This window comes from Poecile atricapillus, chromosome 2 (genome assembly GCF_030490865.1).
Source record: "Poecile atricapillus isolate bPoeAtr1 chromosome 2, bPoeAtr1.hap1, whole genome shotgun sequence".
Lineage (NCBI taxonomy): Eukaryota > Metazoa > Chordata > Aves > Passeriformes > Paridae > Poecile > Poecile atricapillus.
Window position 1 is genome coordinate 121,025,519 of NC_081250.1, and position 21,659 is coordinate 121,047,177.

A 21,659-nucleotide genomic window follows, 5' to 3' on the forward strand; every position below is an offset into this window, starting at 1 on the left:
CCTACCCGCCCGTGAGGCGGTGCCTTCTGCCCGCCCGTGAGGCGGTGCCTTCCGCCCCACGGTGGGCCGGGCCGGCCGCGGGTGTGCGGTAAAACCCGGCTCCTGTCCTTGAGCACCGCGGTGATGCAGCCGGATAAAGCTCCTCTTGGTGAAGGAGGTCAGGTCTCCGTGCCGCGTCGGTGCCTCGCCGCTGCCCAGTGAGAGGCACGTCCGTGCTCTGCCGGCTTCTTCCAGTTAAGTTTGTTGTAAGAGACAGCTGCACCTCCTCTGTATGCCAGGAACACGCCCACCTACAGCGTATGCAGGAGCTGCGTATGCTCCCGCACAGCACATAGGAGCTATCTAGGATTCAGCATTTTTAATAAAATTGGAGAGCTACTGAAGAGTGCCCTGCAAAGGGCCACTAAGGTGATGATGAGACTGGAGCATGTCTTTTGTGGGGAAAAGCTGAGAGAGCTGGGACTGTCCAGCCTGGAGAAGAGCAGGCTCAGGAAAATCTCAACGTGTGTGAAAACCTGAAGAGAGGGTGTGCAGTGGACAGAGCCAGGTTCTGTCACGGCGCAATTGCCTCGGGTCCTGCCGTGGTGCCCAGTGCCAGGACCACAGACATGACACAAACTGCAACACGGGATGTTCACTCTGAGCATCAGGAAACACTCGTTCACTGTCTGGGTGACCAAGAGTTGGCATGGGGCCCCAGGGAGGTTGTGGAGTTTGCATCCTTGGTGATGCCCAAAACTCATCTGGACACGGTCCTGGGCAACTGGCTCTAGGTGGTCCTACTTGAGCTGGGGGCTTCAAACATGAACTGCAGTGGTCAGCTCAGCCATTCCGTGATTTTGTAAAATTATGTCACCGTCATCCAAGTAGAAATGAAGTATTTGCAAGCAGCGTTTATTGTAGATCCTGAAAGGTGGTGAAATTTACCTGTTTGGCTGGCAGCGTCTCTTCTGAAACCCCTGATTAATTGCCTTTCAAGTGACATTGTTAAAGACAATAGGGCAGACTTGTTCTCTCCTTAAACTACATATAAATGAAGAATAAACACAATTTAACCTGAAATAAAAGCAGGTAATATTCCTGCGGGTAACTTTACTAATATTAGAATTTCAAATACTATCTGATTGTTTATACTTATATAAAATCTCATATGGTACCTGTTATAAGGTGATCATACCTATACAAAGCCACAGCAAAAAACTGTACCACTGATGCTGATAATCCCCATATTTAGGCCTTCAAGCCAATTTCTTTGATTTATCTGACAAATCTTTACTTATTTGAGATACACATTTACTTATTTGAGATATAAAACTGTTACATTAATTTTTTTATTTTCATGCTCATTAAAGCATGAACAACAGACATCAGAAGGGATGTTTCAGGTCAAAGGAAACAAGCTTTTATGTGTGCAGATATGCTGCTGAAATAATCAAGAAAACCCCATACACAATACTCTAGTCTCTCCCCATATGATTTGCCTGTATGCTCTTTTGTAAAAAACTGTGACTAGACCTGAATTTACCTAATCCTGAGGTACCCTCTTATGCTTATTTTGTAGCATATTTGCATAGCTATTGGTACATTCAACCCATTTTCAGTCTTCAGGTAGATTTTAGTTTAGTCATTAGAAGAAACTACTACCTAAGCCAAGGCAAGTTGTGAACTTAAGTGGTTTTCTATTTTCAAGAAAATTCTGAATGTTTAGAGAGGGTTTCCAAAATTATATAATTTTATATGTCATTGGGAACTCACTAAGGTGGCATTATTTTTAACATCACAAGACTTATTTTTCCCCAAATTAAGATTTTTTTTGGGGGAGCTGTAGACTTGTTCTCCGGGGAATACTTGTTCCTGCTCTTGCTGACCTGTAGTAAAGCATTTTCTGATGTTAGGCAGGAGCTGTGAATTTGTTTCATCTGTAGGTGGCAGCAATGGTGTCTTTGGAGAACGAAGTACAGGTTCTTTGATCGTCTTAATTTCCTGCACAAGCCCATCTGTTTGAAAAATCTGTTGTTTCTCTTATAATACAAAGGTTAATAGGCATGTAGTGAAAGTCCTGCTATTATGCTCTGATGTGGTACAAGAAAAGATGAATGTATACTAGAAGTTCTTTTGGTTTTCTGATTGTTTTGCATTGTTAAATTTTTGAGGGGAAAAATGTTCTGAAGAAGGTAGGCTACCAGTAAAAAAAACAAAACCAGCTGAGTTTATTAAAAAATAAATAAAGAAACCTAAAATTAGATTGTGGTACACAAGACACAGACTGGTATTTCTGAAAATCCCACAAGGTTCAAATCTTTAACACTCAAGAAATCTTTGAGTACTGGCACTTGGCTTTTTCTCACATTTTAAGCATAAATTTTGAGGATAAATGCCTCTCCACAGTGGCTGTGCAATAGCCCAATAGAACTAAGAACAAACATGTAATTCTGCAGTAATTAATTAGTCAGAATCAATTGAATAGCAGATAGAAAATGTCTTCAGAGACTAATCTTCATAGCCATTGGCACATGAATATCTTGTTGAGAGGATTTTTTACTAGCAGAATTTTTCTTTCTGTTTAATTATATTTCTTATTCTTTTTATCTGATATAGAAATAGGTAAAAAGATCTTAAAACAAAAAGAAGTGAAGCAGATTTTGCAGAGAGAAAAGCCATGGACTGCAAGATTCCTGCATGGAGGGGCAACATTGTGTAGAAAATGTAAAATAGTCAGATTAGCAGGTTTGTGGGAGATGGTTATGGGGAATGATGAAGGGCCTGGGACATTTCTCTAATAAGGAAAGGCTGAAAGAGCTGTTACTATCCAGTCTGGAGAAGAGAAGGCTCATCAATGCCTATAAATACTTGAAGGGTCCTTCCTACCCCATTTGGAAGCAAATAAAAGGATGTGTACTGAATACCATAGGAGATTTGTTACAATTTAGAATTGTGCTTGCTTTGATGCCAAGTCTAACAAGAAAACAAATAAATCATCTAGCCAGTAATGTATCTTGTGGGTTGCTTGATTTACACTCCAAGAATCAGGTACACAAACTTTGCCCCTCCCTCTGTGCTATAGAGTTTTTGTAATTTTTTTTTTTTTTTATTATAACAAAGGTCATAGCAGTCAGTTTGTAACTTGGCTGACTTAATGGTCTTTCAAGCACTGCAAGGACTGCTTAGGACTAGGATGTTTCTAAAGTGTAAGAGAGAAGCAGGAAGGCACACAAAAAAAGACAAGGGTTGATATCATGTTCATTATGAAAACACTGAGGATTTTACCTCCTGTCCTAAGAACTAGAAATCTACAGGCTGAGGATGAGTATTATCCTGTGTAGCACAGTCACAGAGGTGGAATCACACCTTCGCCTTGTACCCTGCAGCTCTTTTAAACATGCATAAAAATTTCATGTTGAGTACCAACAGCTCAGCTGGATCAGGCTCTTGCAAACACCTGTAGTTTTACCAGAGGAAAAGAGTTTTAATCACCTGTCCTTGGCCATGCAGTCTCTTCATGCATCATTGCACAGAAAGGATTTTTTTTAAAGTGCCTTGTACTACAGTTTTTAATTATAGCCAAAAAGATTGTTATTTTTGCATAAATCTTTGGGATATATATGTGTATATATATGTGTATGTATACATATATATATATGTATATATGTGTATATATATATATGTGTGTATATGTATATATTGGTATACAAATAAATGAATGAATGAATATATAAGCAAACATATGCATATAATCACACACACATACACTCGTGTTTACAGAAACATATATTGGCTTTTGCTCAACAGGACTAATGAACTAAAGTCTAAATTTGAAAACGAATACACAGATACAGAAACATACAGTGGCAAAATGGTTCTTTTTTTACTTTGATGAAGTAAGTTGTTAAATGATTTTATTGAAGAAAAATTCATAATCTGTTAAATTTAGTATTTATTATTAACAGGGACTTTTACACCAAATTTTTAGAATACAATTTTTATAGTACAATCATAAAGAGGACAGTTCCTTACAGACAGCAAATCATTAACCATGTCATGTGGCTTCTATATGATTGGAGCTTACTTTGTGTTATATCAGTAAGCCCTTTAATTTCCTTGGATTGCAAGTCTTGTAAAGGCATGGATGGGAAACCCATAAGTATGGAATTCTTCAGTTTTTGAAGTGAAAAAAGCTCTATCCATGGCCAGTATTAAGGTAACTGCATTTTAAAATAGAATTTTAAACATGGAGTGAGAGCTGAAGGCTTGCTAATCCAATTTTATTGTTTCAGCTTTATCACAAAATGATTCTGTATTACAAAATTATTTGGTATGTTAGTTTTTAGAGGGGGCTTAAATTTTTGTTGACTGACAGTTTACTCTTCCTTCTCCTGTCATGTTAGATCTCATGTGTTTAATAAGATTGGGGAAAATTTAATTCTGATTGACATAAGACACCCTCTCCTGTGGCACTTAATTGAACCCCACCTGGTAGTGAGACCATGGTGCTCTTTGGAGTGCTATCATGCATAAAATGAAGGGCTATTAAAGACTGGGATCTTTAACAGTGATTTCATGTGCACCTGTGAGCAGGTGTTGGTGATTGGATTTGGAATTAAGACAATGGACATTTGTCATTACAGATTTGTGAGTCTTGAGAAGAATTTTTTTAGGTTGACATGAGCAAAGTATAAACCTTGTTCCAAGAGCTGTTCCAAGGCTCTTTCAGGCCTGGAATCCTTATTCAAAATAATTGTGAGATGGTGAGCAAGCTGACATGCTTGACAATGTGTGGCTCTTCATTTATCTCAGCTAACCTGATGGTTTCAAATAGCACCAAGATGTCCAGACAGGTCTGCAGACTGCTGACATGACAGTAGTTTGTGCAGTAGGCTTGGCAGGAGTAGAAATCCTCTGGCTCACAGCTACTCTTCATGCTCTTATTTCAGAGGAGTCTGCCTGTAAAACTTCCTTTCTCATATTCCTCTTTGCGAAGTACTTACGTAAGAAAAGGATAGGGAGGCTGTAAAGCGGGAGGAATCCTGTTACCTTTTTTACTCATTTCAGGTGCAAGATTAGAGGCTACTCCTTGCCTTACTTGAATGTCTGGTACAGTATTAGTCATTAAATGTGAACCTTGGGAACTTGCCTAATTTGGCCATAAATTGTCTTCCAAAGAACTTTCTATTTGAATCCAGGTATTGACTAAGCAGTTACTGTTGTGCTTCCTGTAACAGTAAAATAGCGAACTTGCTTGTTTTGTTTAATGTTTGTTTTTGTTTTTAATCTGTTTTAAAAATCGTAGATAAAGCTTGACAAAGGTGGTATTCAAGTTGCAGAATGACATGTTGTTATATAGAGTAAATATGTTTCCTTTGGATTTTCTTGAATGGACCCTAGTAATAAACCGTTAAGTTGGTTCATACACAAATTTTCAGACATAAAAAATTCAGAGGCACAAACCAATTGGGATTGGAAAGGACCTCTGAAGATTGTCTAATCCAACCCCCCTGCTGAAGCAGGTTCACCTGTAACAGGTTGCACAGGATTGTATCCAGGCAGGTTTTGACTATCTCCAGAGAAGGAGACTCCACAACCACTGGGTAGCCTGTTCCAGTGCTCTGCCACCCTCAAAGTAAAGTTTTTCTCACGTACAGATAGAACTCCCTGTGTTTCAGTTTGTTTCATTGCTGGGCATCACTGAAAAGAGTCTAGCCCCATGTTCTTGACATCTGGCCTTAAGATATTTGTGTTCATTGACAAGATCCCCTCTCAGTAGTCTCTTCTCCAGCTTGAACAGAATCAGCTCCCTCGGCTTGTCCTCCTGAAAGAGGTGTTCCAGTCTCCCAAACATCTTTGTAACCCTCTGCCAGACCCTCTTCAGTTGTTCCTTGTCTTTATTGAACTGGGGATCTCAGAACTGGACACGGTACCACAGATGCAGCCTCACCAGGGCAGAGTAGAGGGGGAGAATAACCGCCCTTGACCTGCTGGCCATGCCGTTCATAGAGCACACCACAATGCCATTTGCCTTCTTGGCCACACTGAGACATTGCTGGCTCATGGTTAACTTATCTTTCTGTGTTTGTAAACACAGAGTTCAGTTTATGCTGGACTTTGTACTGAAGTCCCCTTCCCAGAATCTAACTGTGAATTTGATATAAATTGCGTGATTTGCAAGAGATTTGTGGTATTTTATTGGAGAGAATAGGAAGGAACAGCAAAAGGATTCCAACTATCCCAGCTTCAAGATCACTTGCTCTTTCTAACCTCTTCTGGGCCAGGACGTGAAACCTAAGTAGGAGATAGAATGAGAGGCTAGAAATAGCTTAGGCCTAGATCCAAAAAATAATCCATACACTCAGCATCTTTTCAGGCTGTTATGTTCCCACTTGTCTTCATTAGGAAATTAAGAACTTAAGTTCTCTTTTTTGGGTTTGTACCTAGGTCACAGTGAAGATGAACCCAGTCAACCCAAATAAAGAACAGTCATTACCTTTGTTTATGGGTTATTAACCAATTCTCTCATTTCATTCCTCTGTGGCAGTGTGCCTGAATTCACAAAATCCAAAGGGACCTGCCTCCACATGCCCTTTCCCTGCTCCAAGTTCCCTGGTGCAGCTGTTCCCCATGTATTGTCTGCAGCTGTTTGGCACTGGCACCAGCCCAGCCTTGGCATGTCCTGCATCCCATCCTTTGCATTTGCTGCCAGCAGCTTTTTCCTGAGGTATGTAAATGAAGTAAAGGGACTTTGTAATTTCAACTTTACAGCTTTGCAGAGGTGAATGAGAAAAAAAATGTACTGCCTTATAGCATTTCTGCTTCACCTGCCAAATACCACAAATCTATAGAGGAAAGACATGTAAGGACTACCCAAGAGGTGACAAGAATCCTTACAGTGTTGGGCAATGAAAAATATAGTCATAGCTACAAATTAATTATATTTGCAGTGAGCTATGTGGTTAAATCATCCATGTGTAGCTACACATAGCTTAGAAAACATTTCTCAAAGACGTATGGACTGGTCTAGGTCTGGCTCCTTACAAGCCTCTTTAATAGGAGAGCTGCAATACTATTTAGCACTTTACTACTGCATGTGGAAAACCAAACAAGAATGATAAAAACACTGGATGTATTCACACAAATGCAATAACACAGCTGGAAACTGCCAAATGATGTTTATTCTGATACCATGGTGTGTGGTCAGGACAAGTTTTCTCAACATTTTATGCTGTGCACAGTAAAGAAGAGTTCAGAAATGATGAAAGTTCTGGGAAGGAATCAATCTTTTTTCCATAAGCTGCTTTTAAAAACTTGCTTGTTTCTTAGTGTTTTGCAGCTCTTAGGAATTATCTCAACAGCTGCCTGAGTGGAGAGTCACTGTTTGAGAGAGAGGGTGACCTCAGCAAGCTCAGAAATGCAGCTCTCTTGGGCTGATTGTTCACTGGTATCTCAGCACATTCTGCATTTTGTACTTGCCTGTTCAAATGGTCATGAGAATTGCTGTAGGATATTTTAAATGATGAAGATATTGTTACTGCTAATCTTCCTTTTTTCCTTCTTCTTTTTAGGAATCAGTAATGAAGAACAACCCCAACAATTAAAAAGAAAATTTACATTTATCTTTTCTATAACAGATGTGTATTAAAAGTTAATTTAATATTTAAATTGAAGCAATGAAAAATGCAAGTCTCTTTGCCATAATAAAAATGGATAACCCAATTTTCCTTTGTATGAAGCAATATGAGCAGGTGGTATTCTCAGGAAAAAGACTCCATTGTAGGAAAGCATTTAGATTCCTACACATTAAGTGAGGAGAGAATGACAACAGCGGCAGTTTCACACATGAAATTTACTAAGCAGAATTTCTTTTTTTTAGTTGGTGGAATGATAGTTTATGTAGTTGATATTGTCATGGACTTCTGGGTAGCTAGTAGATATTTCTGTCAAGGACAATATTCTTGGAGTATATTGATACTCTGTTTTAGAGGCCTTTCATCAATTATAACTCAGATATTTAGCTATGAGTGGTTTAAAAACGACTGGGAAGGTACTGACACTGGGAAGCTGAAATTGGTTTTTCTAGTTCATCTCTTTCATTGTGGGATTTTTATAAGGTAAGCACATTTAAACATTTAATATTTAAACATTAAACATTTAATGATTAGAAATCATGGTACTTTAGGACAGTTATTAAGAAGTGCTTAGTATGGCTTCAGGGACAGAACCAATTCTGGCCTTAACAATTAGTACTCTATGAAAACAAATGATTTTTTGTCTGGTTATGTCAGTAATATATTTTGTCAGATTTTGATGGACATGTAGTTCTTCTTCCATATACCTGTAAGTAATGATTTTTATCATTCACAACCCTACTCTTTTTGATTAATTAGCCATTTGATGAGGCATAGATAATGAAAATTATTGCTTTGTAATGTCCTACTGTCATAACTGATAAATAGGAGTTTTCAAAGTAATGTTATGTACACTAAGCATCTGAGACAGCTGAGGAAGTAATGTTTGAACCTGAGTGTCTATCCATATGTAGGAAACCCACCAAGATTCAGAAAATAAATTAATAGCTGAATAGTTAGTAAGGATACTTGCAGCAGTCTTTCCACAGGGACTGACTTAATGGTGATAGGAAACTTTGTTTACTTAGTGGATTACCTTAACTCTAAAACAATCCACAAAACTCTTGGATTTACCTGAACTCATACCCTTTCCAATGAATATCTCTTACCATGAATTTCTATAATTTGGAATCTTCTTTCACAGAATTAGCTCCATATTTTCTAAGTGGCTTATTATTTAGTACACATCATTTTGTCCTTTACTTTGACAGTGTTGTCAACTTGGTCGCTTGTTCTTTATTGTACTAACGATATTTTCTCCAGTGCTTCTACTTGTACTTGGAAAATTTCCAAGAAGTTATGTATAAGTTACAAAGTTCTTTCAGCCACTCCTCAGAATTCAGCAGTGTGGTAATGCATACTGTAAAGTATAAGCTTGTAACAGCAAGTTGGCATCTGTGCTTGTATCTTTGTGGTTAACTGTTATATACTTTTATTATATGTATTTTCCTTAGGTGTGTCAAGGTACAACTTCCTCCTGTTCTCCCTCTTAGTCATCTGATTTATGCAGTTAATTTAGGCAATGAGTCTCTCAGGTTTATCTGTGCAGTAAATGGATAAAAATAGATTCTGTCAGGTCAGGTCACACTTGTTAAGGGGAAATTCTCCAGAAGGCCACTTGGGGCAGAAACCCATAGTCTTCATTCAAAGAGGAAAATGAGGGCCTAATCACTAAATAAGATTTGGTCAGTGAATTCTGGATGCTTGAAATTATAAGATGTGAATAAACCTTTTCAAATTTCCTCCCTCCCTTCCTTCCTCCCTTCCTTCCTCCCTCCCTCCCTCCCTCCCTCCCTCCCTCCCTCCCTCCCTCCCTCCCTCCCTCCCTCCCTCCCTTCCTCCCTCCCTCCCTTCCTCCCTCCCTCCCTTCCTCCCTTCCTTCCTTCCTCCCTCCCTTCCTTCCTCCCTCCCTCCCTCCCTTCCTCCCTCCCTCCCTCCCTCCCTTCCTTCCTCCCTCCCTCCCTCCCTCCCTTCCTCCCTCCCTCCCTCCCTTCCTTCCTTCCTTCCTTCCTTCCTTCCTTCCTTCCTTCCTTCCTTCCTTCCTTCCTTCCTTCCTTCCTTCCTTCCTTCCTTCCTTCCTTCCTTCCTTCCTTCCTTCCTTCCTTCCTTCCTTCCTTCCTTCCTTCCTTCCTTCCTTCCTTCCTTCCTTCCTTCCTTCCTTCCTTCCTTCCTTCCTTCCTTCCTTCCTTCCTTCCTTCCTTCCTTCCTTCCTTCCTTCCTTCCTCCCTTCCTCCCTTCCTCCCTTCCTCCCTTCCTCCCTTCCTCCCTTCCTCCCTTCCTCCCTTCCTCCCTTCCTCCCTCCCTCCCTCCCTCCCTCCCTCCCTCCCTCCCTCCCTCCCTCCCTCCCTCCCTCCCTCCCTCCCTCCCTCCCTCCCTCCCTCCCTCCCTCCCTCCCTCCTCCTCCCTTCCTTCCTTCCTTCCTTCCTTCCTTCCTTCCTTCCTTCCTTCCTTCCTTCCTTCCTTCCTTCCTTCCTTCCTTCCTTCCTTCCTTCCTTCCTTCCTTCCTTCCTTCCTTCCTTCCTTCCTTCCTTCCTTCCTTCCTTCCTTCCTTCCTTCCTTCCTTCCTTCCTTCCTTCCTTCCTTCCTTCCTTCCTTCCTTCCTTCCTTCCTTCCTTCCTTCCTTCCTTCCTTCCTTCCTTCCTTCCTTCCTTCCTTCCTTCCTTCCTTCCTTCCTTCCTTCCTTCCTTCCTTCCTTCCTTCCTTCCTTCCTTCCTTCCTTCCTTCCTTCCTCCCTCCCTCCCTCCCTCCCTCCCTCCCTCCCTCCCATTTCTTTTATTGGAAAGAGTGAATACCTGCAATTATATTTCATGTGAAAGAGTATGCTGTACAAGGAGACAAAATTTAGTTAAAAATGTACATATTAACTAAGCTGACTAAAATTATATTCAGCCTGACCCATCTAAATGGTCATAGATGTTTATAGAATTGAGAATAGTCTTGACACAACAGACTACATTAAGACAATAACACAGTCAAGGAATGTGGGAAAATGGGACATTTCCTTAGGCCACCATATGAATTTTGGAGCTGTCTGATGTGTAGCAGTGTGCTTCATCAGCCAAGGACACACCTGTGGGAGGCCAAACATTCGCAGTGCATAACCTTTGCTGTCAGAATAGAAGGTCACATAGGCAGCAGCCGCTGTATACTGACAGCTGCTGTTTGCCTCTTAATGCTTAAAGGTAGCTCAGAATGCCCTGCAACTCTGAATAGAAGCAGATGAAAAAGATTTTTTTGCATATTTGGCCTAGATCAGTGAGGCATCAGATATGAGTGCTTTGCTGGACCTGGGGTTATTTCATTACATATTTCTAAAAGGCAGTGAGAAAAATTCAGAGCAAACAGAGGTAATGGGGTGCAGGGTGGGCCCTGTTCTGAAGCAGTACCAGCTGGCAGCAGTGAGCACACCTGTGGGAGATGCATTCTGGAAAAGGAACTCCTCTGCTTAGTGACAGAGCTCTGGGAGGAGGTGAGTAGGTTGAGGAATATCAGGGATAGAGAGAGAGACACACACAGACTGCTGGAATCACAAATTGTCTTTCTTGAGACAGCCCCACAGGCAGGCAGGATGCTGTATGTGGATGATTCCCTATCCACCCTTCACGTGGCTGAGCACAGTGACTTGAGGCTAGGGGGCAACAAGTTCCTGCCAAGTGGAGCAAGTGTGTCTCCCTTGTGACTACCCCACCTTCACACCTGCCCTTGCAGGCTCTGCAAGTGGAACTGAACAATAACAAAGATGTTGGGTCATCTGGCTTGGAGAGCTCACTGAAGTTGTTACCCTACACCCTGTGTCAAAATCTTACTGCTCTCTAGAAAAGAAAGGTTGTCATCAGGTGGGGGTCAGTCTCTTCTCTCAAGTAGCAAGTGACAGGATGAGAGGAAATGGCCGCAACTTATATTGGGAAAGTTTGGATTAGATATTAGGAAAATTTTCTTCACTGTAAGGGTTGACAAGCATTGGAACAGGTGCCCACGGAAGTGGTTTGAGTCTCCATCTCTGGAGATATTTAAAAGATATGGCGATGTGGCACTTAGGGACATGGTTTAGTGGTGGACTTGATAGTGCTAGAGCAGTGGTTGTTCTCAATGATATTAAAGATCTTTTCCAAGCTAAATGATTCCGTGATTCTATGTGTTGGATCATATTTTCTTAATGTAAATTTACTGACCCAAGTATTCACTTAGTTGCATCAGTTTCATGGGTTTGATTCAAGTATTTTGATGCTTAGAAGGTGAAATTTAACATGCAGCAGAGAGTAACTTTCCTTTGATAAGAATTTTTACAGTGCTGAAAGCTGTGACTACATACCAGAATTTAGACAGGACAATCATTATTGCCTGACCACTCACACCCTGCCTATATGAATTTCTAAATGGCACCCAAATATTTATCAGTGTAATTTGATGAGATGGGATGTGTAGTATAAAGCTGGGATTGTGTTGCAAACTCAGTGGAAATTGGAGGGGAACCATGTGATATGGAAACATTGGCAAGGCAGCTTGCTTGTCACATGTGAAGGCTGTGAAGCAACGAAACCCTGTCAGCCCTGTGAATCCCCAGCCAGAGACAAAACCTTCCTAATTTTACAGGATCAAACTTCATCACTTGTGAAATTATGATGAATGTGTAGGAACAACTCAAGAACAAGGAGACAGTGGAGCTGTGTTTCCATGAGTGTTTATAATAAGTAGGAGCCCTGTGATCTGTGTTCTCCACAAAGCAACAAAGGCAGAAACCCTTCTTTTTTTTTCTCCTGTCAAAGTGAATGATATTTAAAAACATTGGTAATTCTTTACCATCCACATATGACAATTCTAGCTGTAAAGAAATTGTAGGTTTTTTACTCTGTTGGCTTCCATGTAGCTTGCTACTTTGAAATGATGAAAAACATATTCTCTTTAATGAATTTATAGGAAGAAAAAGTAAATGGTAAATTTGTCTGTATTATTGACATAACCATTTCACATTCCATTTAGGATGTACCTCTACCTAAAATACATAACTAATCCAATACTTTTAATTAATGTATTTTTATTACAATTTTAATACCTTCTTAAAAGACTTTTTACAGTTTATGAATATTGAGGTTTAGAACTTCTATAGCAATAGATATATTATAGGAAAATAGACTACAGGAGTATAGCTACAATCGTTTCAAAGCAGGTACAGGATTTAACTGAGCTGTGGGCATGCTAAAGGAGAAAATTTAAACCTGACTTATCTTTTAGTATGGACTGAATTTTGCCCTAGGCTAGCACTATAGTTCAGCACTTGGTCTAAAAGTTGGCTATGAGCCTCTCCTACTACATGTCAAAGGGACAGACTAGAATGAGAATTTAAGTACAAAATACTCTTAAAATTTGAAAATTTGTCACAGTAAACTTACAGTAAGTCACATAAGCATGTGGAGATCAGAGGACACCACTCTGCTTCATACATAATCAAAGAGCAGTAGAAGTATTTGGACTTCATTAGAAAAAAAATAATGTATTATATAAAGTGTTCAAAGTCAGAGGTGGACTAACCAAAACTGCTACAACTAGTGACAAATACATAGCATACCATCTTATAACAATATAAACCTAATATACATTGTTCAGAAGGATTGCACTTTGAAAACTGATGAGTGATTTCAGGTGTGCTTCCAGCTGAAGTATTCCTTTTAGGACATGTCTTGCCTTGCATATCACCTGCCATCTTGGCTGTGAGATCTGCAGCTTGAAATTTGTGTAACTGTTTCCGCTTCTTGCTTCTTGGACAAACACGGGCTCTTGGTAATTGAGTCCATGGACAACTAACAGATAAGTCTACCCAAATGTTTTTTTCTTGAAAACATCGCAAACTTTCCAGATTTTTACAACTCAGATGTAAGAACCAGATGTTCTGGAGTACTAATTTTTTTATAAATAGAAATAGAGTGTTAGATGCCTTGCCAAACAGTTCAGTTCTTTGCTTATGAGTGATTATTCAAGGAACAATAAGATACATACACAAAACCAGAAAAATAAAAATGAGTTTCCTTTGTGAGTAAATAATGGATCTAGAGCCAGCTCGTGTACTGAGTGGCAGGGATGCAGTCTGTGGATCTCTTCAAGGAAAAAAGCAAAGGCTCATCCCCTGAGGCTCTTGAGCAGTAACAAAGTTCCTCCACATATACTTCTGTTGTTGCTTCCATGTTGCAATTCTCACTTGCATGATCAGCATGCCTCAACATACCAGGGAATAAGTCATGAATCCTCTAGCATGCCCTTAACCCAGGAACTGACAATCCTGGCTGTCTTGCTTGTAGCTGTGGAAGAGACTCCTACACTGCCTTCCCTGTGGTCAAAGGGTTTGGTCTTTAAAGGTGGTTAAGGTGTTAAACTTTTAACCTCTAAAGGAGCCAGGGATTCTTCCCAGCTCCCTTAGCAAGGGGAAGAGTACTGTGCTCCAGTGTTCCATTGGGACGGGATGAGCCTGTGAGATCTGGCTGTCTAATGATCTGCTGCCCTCTGTTCTCTCCATATGGTAAATGCAACAGCGCAGGTTTCATCAGGTCCGTGGTGTGTGTGATCCTGTGGATGGCCAGGGAATTAGAAAGCTGCACTTTAGCATGAATCTTGAAGTTATCTCTGTTCGTTCTATCTATCTCAGGCAAGTTAAGGCATAGGACCTTGCCTTTCTCAGCCTGTGTTATCATCAGTCTTGTACAACTGTCTAAGATAACCAAGTGTTGGCCTGTGGTGTTCTGCTTAATCTCTGAAGAAAATAGATCCAAATTAATGATGCAACTGTCATACTTTATTTACTAAATCAGTTTTTCTTTTGATAACCTCTTTGCAAGGTTTTAAAAATTGGCTGAATAATAATGAGTTTTCTTTAAAAGTGACTACTTATGCTGTTCTTGCCTGCTGGTTATAGTCAAAATGGGTTCATTGAAGAAGAATGTTAGAAGCTCAAAACATCTGGGAACTAAAGAGACAGAAATAGGCTTGGAAGTGAAGTCTGAAGGCTGCTATGATCAAAATCTTGTTTATGGACAAACATATGGATTTATATACCCATAAAACCAAGAACTTAGTATAAGTGAAATGTTAACGGTTGATTCCAAGAATCATTATTAGTCTAGATCTATTTATTACAGAAAAAGAAAGAATACTTCTATGCATAAAAATCTTCATTACTACTACTGCTACTACTGCTACTACTGCTACTACTACTAATACAGTTGAAGTTGTTACACACATTTTTTCATTCCTATCCCTTTTTCAAGCCATCTCTTATCAACCAATGCATGTGCTTTTCTACACTGTATCCTATCTCTCCATGTCTCAGGACTTCTGCTATCAGCGCAAGACTAGATTTCTCTATCCTACATCATCATGTATGCAATAAATATCTCATTTGATGCATATCTGCCTCTTACTGTTACCTATAAAAAACTATGACTATGGCACAAAAATTTAAAAAAAAAGGTAAAACAAATCATCCACCTGGTCAATTGGAAGAAATCACCAATTTTTCTGCAGAAACCCCAAGCTAAACCAAGCAATACAAAGTCACAGGTCAAGAAAATTTCAAACAGAGCAGGCCTGGCAAGCCTCAATTCTGAGGCCTTGCAAGGCTCACACCTTGCAATGACAGTCTATTGCAGTGCTGCAGAGGTAAAGACAGTCTACAGTCTGCCCGGTCAGTGTTAATGACCACTTGAAGTCAAGTTTCCAGCAGAAGAGAGCAAGCATTGATTTGCTTCAAGGCAGCATTTACATGCATACTAAGGAGGATACTTCCTTCTGCTTTGGTTTCTTATTCCAAAAGAGCTTTTGTTTGCTGCTGAACAGTTCACTGGAAAGAAGTCTTTAGCTGTGAAACCCACTTCTGCAGTTACAGAAAAAATATTTCCTCCCTTTCTTAACTTTCAAAGCAGTAATGCAATGAGCCAGGTCACTCAGCAGGACTGTGTGGTTCTGTATGTGAGTCCATTAGAGGCAGCAGAAATACTATAATTTCCAGCATCTGGAGTTCTGGTCCCACATCAAGTTATAGCCACCACCCTGTTTTCCCAAACTCAGATATAAAGATTACCATATACTTCAGCTATTTCATCCATTAATTATCAAGATATTTTGATTAAAACTTAAGTGTTCTTTCCCCTCTCACACTTCCAAGCCTGAAGCAAAGCTCTTGAAAATGAGAATAAGAGTTCAGTTTATCTCCAAGCAAAGCATTAGGGATATCCCAAACAGAATAGGTTCTTTACAACACAGAATGTACATCACTTGTAACCTGACTAATTCCATGCATCTTTGCATTTACTGCTCTTTAAAAAAAAGTGTCAATTTAGGCTTAATTAAAAATAAACCAAAACTATCTAAAAGTCATTCAGGTGGGCTCTTTTGCCAAGGCAAATGGTTCCTTCATGTAAAACCACTGAGACTGTTAACAGAATCTTTCAACCCAGGAATCCAGGTGTCTTGAAAACCATTTTCTGAAATATAAGTCTTCTGATTATTTAGATTGTAGTAAGTTTTTTTTAAAAGTCTGTTTTATGTTTGCAATTCATCGGGTATTATACTTGGGGCCTATGGATCTATATTCTACTTAGATATGGATGTTCACAGCTGGATATTCATTAATACTCTGAAAAGGATACAAGGAAAGTGAATGAATGTCTCAGAGAGACTAAGGAGAGATGCTAAGTGAATTTTCAGAAATTCAGTAATTTAAAGAAATAGGAACCTAACAAAATAAAGCTTGTAATCTTGATTAAGACAAGTCTCATTCCATTTTATTAGTTTTCTTATTGCATGGTATTGCTGAGCTTAAATTATTCTATGATATCTCTCATATCAGACAGATAACAGATAAAATTTTTCTTGAGTAGAAGATGGAAAAAGTTGTAATGCCGTATCATTTTATTGAGTTGGTCTTCTAAAAATGCTGTCTAATCAAGTGTCCTTTTTAAAACAGGTATTGGTTTGCTCTGAAATATGGCTGTCAAGTTTCATTTAAACAAACAAGTAGCAGAAGTGCATCTGAAGCAGACTCTTCCAGCTTCATTCAAAAACAAGCTATTGATGCAGTGACTGATATTAACATGCTCAGGGTGTTCAAGACTTTTCTTGAGACCACACCACAACTTTTTATTCAGATTTACATCCTCATGGAACATGGCAAAACTCATTTCTATCAATGTAAGTCTGTTTTTTTCCTTCTGTTGGAAATTGAGTATCTTAGATAAAAATATAAATAATGATAACCGGATAACATTTTAAACATGCCTTGGAAAACATACAGTCTACTGCATGATTACTCTGCATTTAATTAGAAATTCTGTCTAGTAGATGGTCCATTCTGCTAAATCAATGAGAGGGAAGATTTCATTATAAAAATGAAAAGTCATATATAAATACTATACATCATAAATATAAAAAGGCATAATATCTAATAGAAACATAATGATGGGTCACTTGAAAATAAGCTCTTAAATGCACTTAGTATATAATTTGCTGATCAGTTTGATATGTGTGGTTTTGCTTACAGATTCTTTTAAAACTGCTAGCTAGACATGTGAAAATCAGTAAGATAATTAAAGCAGCCCCATGAGCTGTCACTACCATTACCCATGCTATAGGTGAGGGACAGAGACAAAACTAAATCTAAGGATATGTCACTATTGTAGAATGCAACATGGTGAAGAGATATTGGTTCAGCTCACGGAAGCAAGACAGCAGCTGTACCATTTCCAGCTCTAAAACTAGCAGAATTATTGGCAGGAGATTGACTTATTCAGGGTTGGAATTTATCTAACCAAATGGGTTTTTGATGTCTAGTGTCCTTTCAAAGCCCAGAGAGTCAAAATTTACTCATGGAAAAGGATCAGGCAAATCTCATCTTGGATATGACCATGTGAAGGATCAAGTCTTACTCATAGATTTCTACATTTTAGACACAGCTGACTCATATGTATTGGTTTTAAGCTTAAATTTTTATGTTCTATTTGCAAAACTTTGGGAATTTCTAAGTCACCTGTGTATGGAGATGGCAAATATGACATGCAACTTAGGCAAGGCCATTAAGGACTAGGGGCTGGGCAGGATTACATAAGCACACCAAACAGCACCAGATGCCTAGATTTAAGTAATTAAAGTGAGCCTTAAAATTAGGGTGACTTGCTTTGGAACAGAGAGTAATATAAAACTGGGATAAAGGAAGTGTTAGGAAAGCATGGCATTTTCTAAAACTTCATTCAGAAATCATAGTGTAAAATACATATCTTTTTCTCTGATTTAACATTTTTCCTTGTGTTTTGTTTAGATGCTGCCATTATGATGTCTTTTTGTGGTATCTCCTTATCAATGGTTGATTATCAGATATCTCTACGAAAATCTCTGCCTGACAAAGATGAATTTCATGTGCTTTCCAAGTTCATGTATCTCCTCTATAAGTTGCTTACCATCACTTCTTGGATACTCAGTATTTCATTGATCACTCTACTAAGTGTCAGAATTTCTGTAATTCTGCTGATATTTCTTTGGATCTGTGGCTTCACTTGGACTTTGAAACAGCATACAACATTTTGCAAGTCTAAGAAGATGGAATATCTGTACAGAACTGTAGTTGGAATCATTCTGATTTTTTCATTTTTTAACATAAAGGGGAGAAGAACAAAAGTTTGCATTTCTATTTATTATGCTGCTCACACTGTAGTGACTCTAGGTATTTTGTTTGTATATAAGTTCTGGAAACCTTCCATTATCAAAGAAGTATGTTTCACAATTGTAAGCATCTTAACTATTTTGAGCCTGGTGTTAGGTATCCTTTTTCTTATTGTTTATTACAGCCATCTTCATCCCACTACTTATTGGAGACCTCAGGCATGTTCAGATGAAGTTGACGGAGTGGCGGGGCAAAAAGATAGAGTTAAAACTAGTAGATTTCAGAATTTCTTAATGCAATGAACATTGCAGGCATGTTTTTTTCTGTTGTTGTTTTGTTTTGATTTGGTTATTTTTGTAGCCTTAAAAGCAAATTCTTGCTGGACAATGTGTTTCCCATCGTTACTTGTGTGTCATCACTGTGGAGTACATAGTGGACCAGAGTTGATGGCTTTGAAAAACTATTTGTTTTCCACAATACAAAGACTCTGTAACATGAACATATATGTGCTGGTGAAAGTTACTTTTGACAAAGAAACAATTTAATCTATTCATCCAACATAAATCACTGTTTTAACTTTTTAACAATGCAAATGTAACGTAGGAAAAGCTTATAGTAAATTAAATTAAATCTAACATTAAACCCACATTCTATTAATTTATTTTCTGTTAAAAACAAGGTGGGTTTTTTGTTTGTGTGTGGGTTTTTTTGTTTGTTTGTTTTGTTTTTGCTTTTGTCTTTCCTTGTTGGAAGGAAAGAAGAGTGCATTTAAAATAACTGAGGGCAGTTATCAGTTTTCTGCTTCTCCCCATCACTGTAAGAGCTGAAGTCTTTCATGTTAACACATTGTACTGCCTTCTCCTTGAACATCCACTGAAGAAGAATACCTTTGATTTATGGCTTAATCACTGTCTTGCCACAAGGAAATTTGGGGAGATATTTTCAAGCATTTTGGACATCTAGGTGTTTTAATTACTTCTTTGTTGTTTTTGTTCTGTTAATCTTTAACACAGTCTTCTGTATTTAGGGGTGATGCCAGCTTGTTCTGGCTTATAATAGCAACCGAGTGATTTATGGATGGCAACAGGAGTCTTGCATACAAATGAAGAGCTATCTTCCATGATGCTTTCTTCTCCTTTGGGTTCTAAGATGTAACACTTTAAATGCTGATTTCCACTGAAATATGAGGCTATGCAGGGCAGGCAGTGATGCAATGTCTTGTGTCTTTATCACTGGAGAAAAGAGGAGCAACTGTTCTGATAACTTGCACTCATGGGGGCTGGCAAAAGATAGAACTAACTTGTCCATCAAGAATTTTTGGTAGAAGGCAGAGTGAAGTTAGAAAACATTTCAGTTTTGTGGTCAAATGCTAAATCAACAACAATGAAATAAGATTGATAGCCATAGTTTTTTCGGAAATCAAATCTAAGGGGGAGTATTTCAGAGCTGCTGTGTTTTAAATCTGTATTATGAAAACTTGGGGCTCTTTCTCTCTCTTCCTTCCTCCTTCCATTAAGTCACATTTGCAGTTAGATTTGCCACAGGTAAAGGTAAGAAACTAGGTTTGAGAAAAGAGGCTAGAGATAAGAAAAACTGATAAACTTTGCCAGGAACCAAATCTGTTAATATTATTTATTGAAAACAAATTTCTGTGAAACTCTGGGGGAGGGGCTGATGCTTTGGTTGATAATTAGGGTGCTTAAGAGCTATGTCTTATGTCTTTTGTGCCAACTTAATGGACTGCAGACTTCTTTTTTCTTGTTACTCTTACAGCCTTACCTGAGCTTGGGGGAAGTTTCTAAGTATGTTTCTTTCCTCTTCTGTCTCCACAGTTCTCTTTACCAAGCCAACCACATACATTTCCTTGATCCTACTCAAGGAAATTAATTTCTATGTGCATAGTTTGGACTGAACAGTCTGCCTTTCTGAGGCTACACATAAGAACTTGGTGTAGTGAGGAAGAGTTTACCTCTAAAATCCCTCATTCCTGCTTAGGGGTAACAAAGTGTGGTCCAGAAGTTAAGACAGAAAAGCACAACCCATGACACAAAGCAATAGTTTTACTAAAATTGGTATAAAACCCAGTACCTTCACTTCTTTTGCTCTGAAAGAGAGATATCCAGATTTGTTAGCCCTGGAACATCTCAGGTAAGAAGAAAAAGTCCAAGGCTTTCATGCTCCATGATTGTCCTAAGTTGTGTCTTCTTTACTGCAGAATATTTATTACTGGTGATGGTGTCCTTGGCAGCAAAGTGCATACCTGCTTTTAGGCTAAATGTACTCTTATTTTGCTATGGAAAAAAATAGAAACCTAAATAGTGAAGACAATCCCTATAAGGCTTCCCTGTTTGTCAATCTAAAAGCCTGGGAAGGGACTAGGGTAAGGGATGGAGGCAAATGGAGGATATTATCTCTATCTTGCAGAAAATGACAAAACATTGTCTAGCTATTTTTTAGAAGATGACCTCAAACTTTATACATTATCTGAGAAGCAGATCTCTGGGGAAATATGAGATCCTAAGAAGTCCTAGTGTGGGCAATTCAACTCTGGGGCCTCCAACTTCTCTGCCTACTGCCAGAAATCTGGAGCCTGTGTTGCTCCTGAGGAAAATTAGTTTCTGGTGTAACAAAATAATTTGTCTTGGTGATTTTTTTTCTCCTTTCAATGAACTGACAAATTCCAAAAAGAAGTCTTTAATTTCCATCTCCCTGCCCAATTCCTAACACTCATTTTCTCTCAGGGGAGAAAAGCTGAACATTGTGCTGCCTTCTGTTGTTGTCCTTATGTCTCCTCATTCCCTCTTCTGTGCCCCTAAGAAGACTATTACACTGAAGTTGAGTTGGTAAGAAACACATCTAGGTGGCTATTTATATCACTCTAATTCAAATGCACTCCAAACCAAATTACATCAGTTTCAATCCTTATTTTATGCTTCTAAGTCCTAGTGGATAGGACTTTAGCCATATCCTAAGCCTGGAAATGGTCCTTTGGGAAATAATTTGGATTTTTTTCACAAATCTTAAAGATCCTCAGTGTCCTTCCACCAATATGTCTCCATTTTGCTGTCATCAGTCAGGGGGCCTCAGGAGATGGGAATTCCTGGTGGCTTGCTCCCAGTAAATTTTTATCTACAGGGGAATATTATGAGAAAAAAAAAACAACCAACATTAAACTCCTCCCCTTTTTCTTGACTTTGAGTTCAAGATTTTCACTTGATTTCCTTTATTTTCACAGTTGTGGAAATGGCTTCTCATTTATCTGGTCGTTCTAACTCAGAATCAGTGCAGGAGGGAGGATAAGGAAGGATATGAATTGACTCCAGACACATTTCATATCACCAGTGACCACTTCAGACAAAACAAAGCTCCACTTCACCTGGGTATAAAGTTCAAACAATAGA

At 39.0% G+C, this 21,659-nt stretch overlaps 1 protein-coding gene across 3 annotated transcripts; it reads left to right on the forward strand.

Annotated features, from left to right (window-relative positions):
• The first annotated feature begins 57 nt into the window (after nt 1–57).
• Nucleotides 58–18,862, forward strand: XKR9 (XK related 9). Of its 3 annotated transcripts, XM_058832204.1 has the most exons (4): nt 58–1,071; nt 6,530–6,709; nt 16,570–16,793; nt 17,917–18,862. In XM_058832204.1, exons 2-4 carry the CDS (start codon nt 6,570–6,572, stop codon nt 18,558–18,560), a joined length of 1,008 nt encoding a protein of 335 aa, XP_058688187.1. In that variant the 5' UTR covers nt 58–1,071; nt 6,530–6,569; the 3' UTR covers nt 18,561–18,862. The 3 variants fall into 3 exon arrangements, 2 of the variants coding, with proteins under 2 accessions (XP_058688187.1, XP_058688186.1); XR_009276897.1 differs by lacking the exons at nt 58–1,071; nt 16,570–16,793; nt 17,917–18,862 and adding exons at nt 4,124–4,198; nt 7,554–7,697; XM_058832203.1 differs by lacking the exons at nt 58–1,071; nt 6,530–6,709 and adding an exon at nt 7,828–8,099.
• The last annotated feature ends 2,797 nt before the right edge of the window (nt 18,863–21,659 follow it).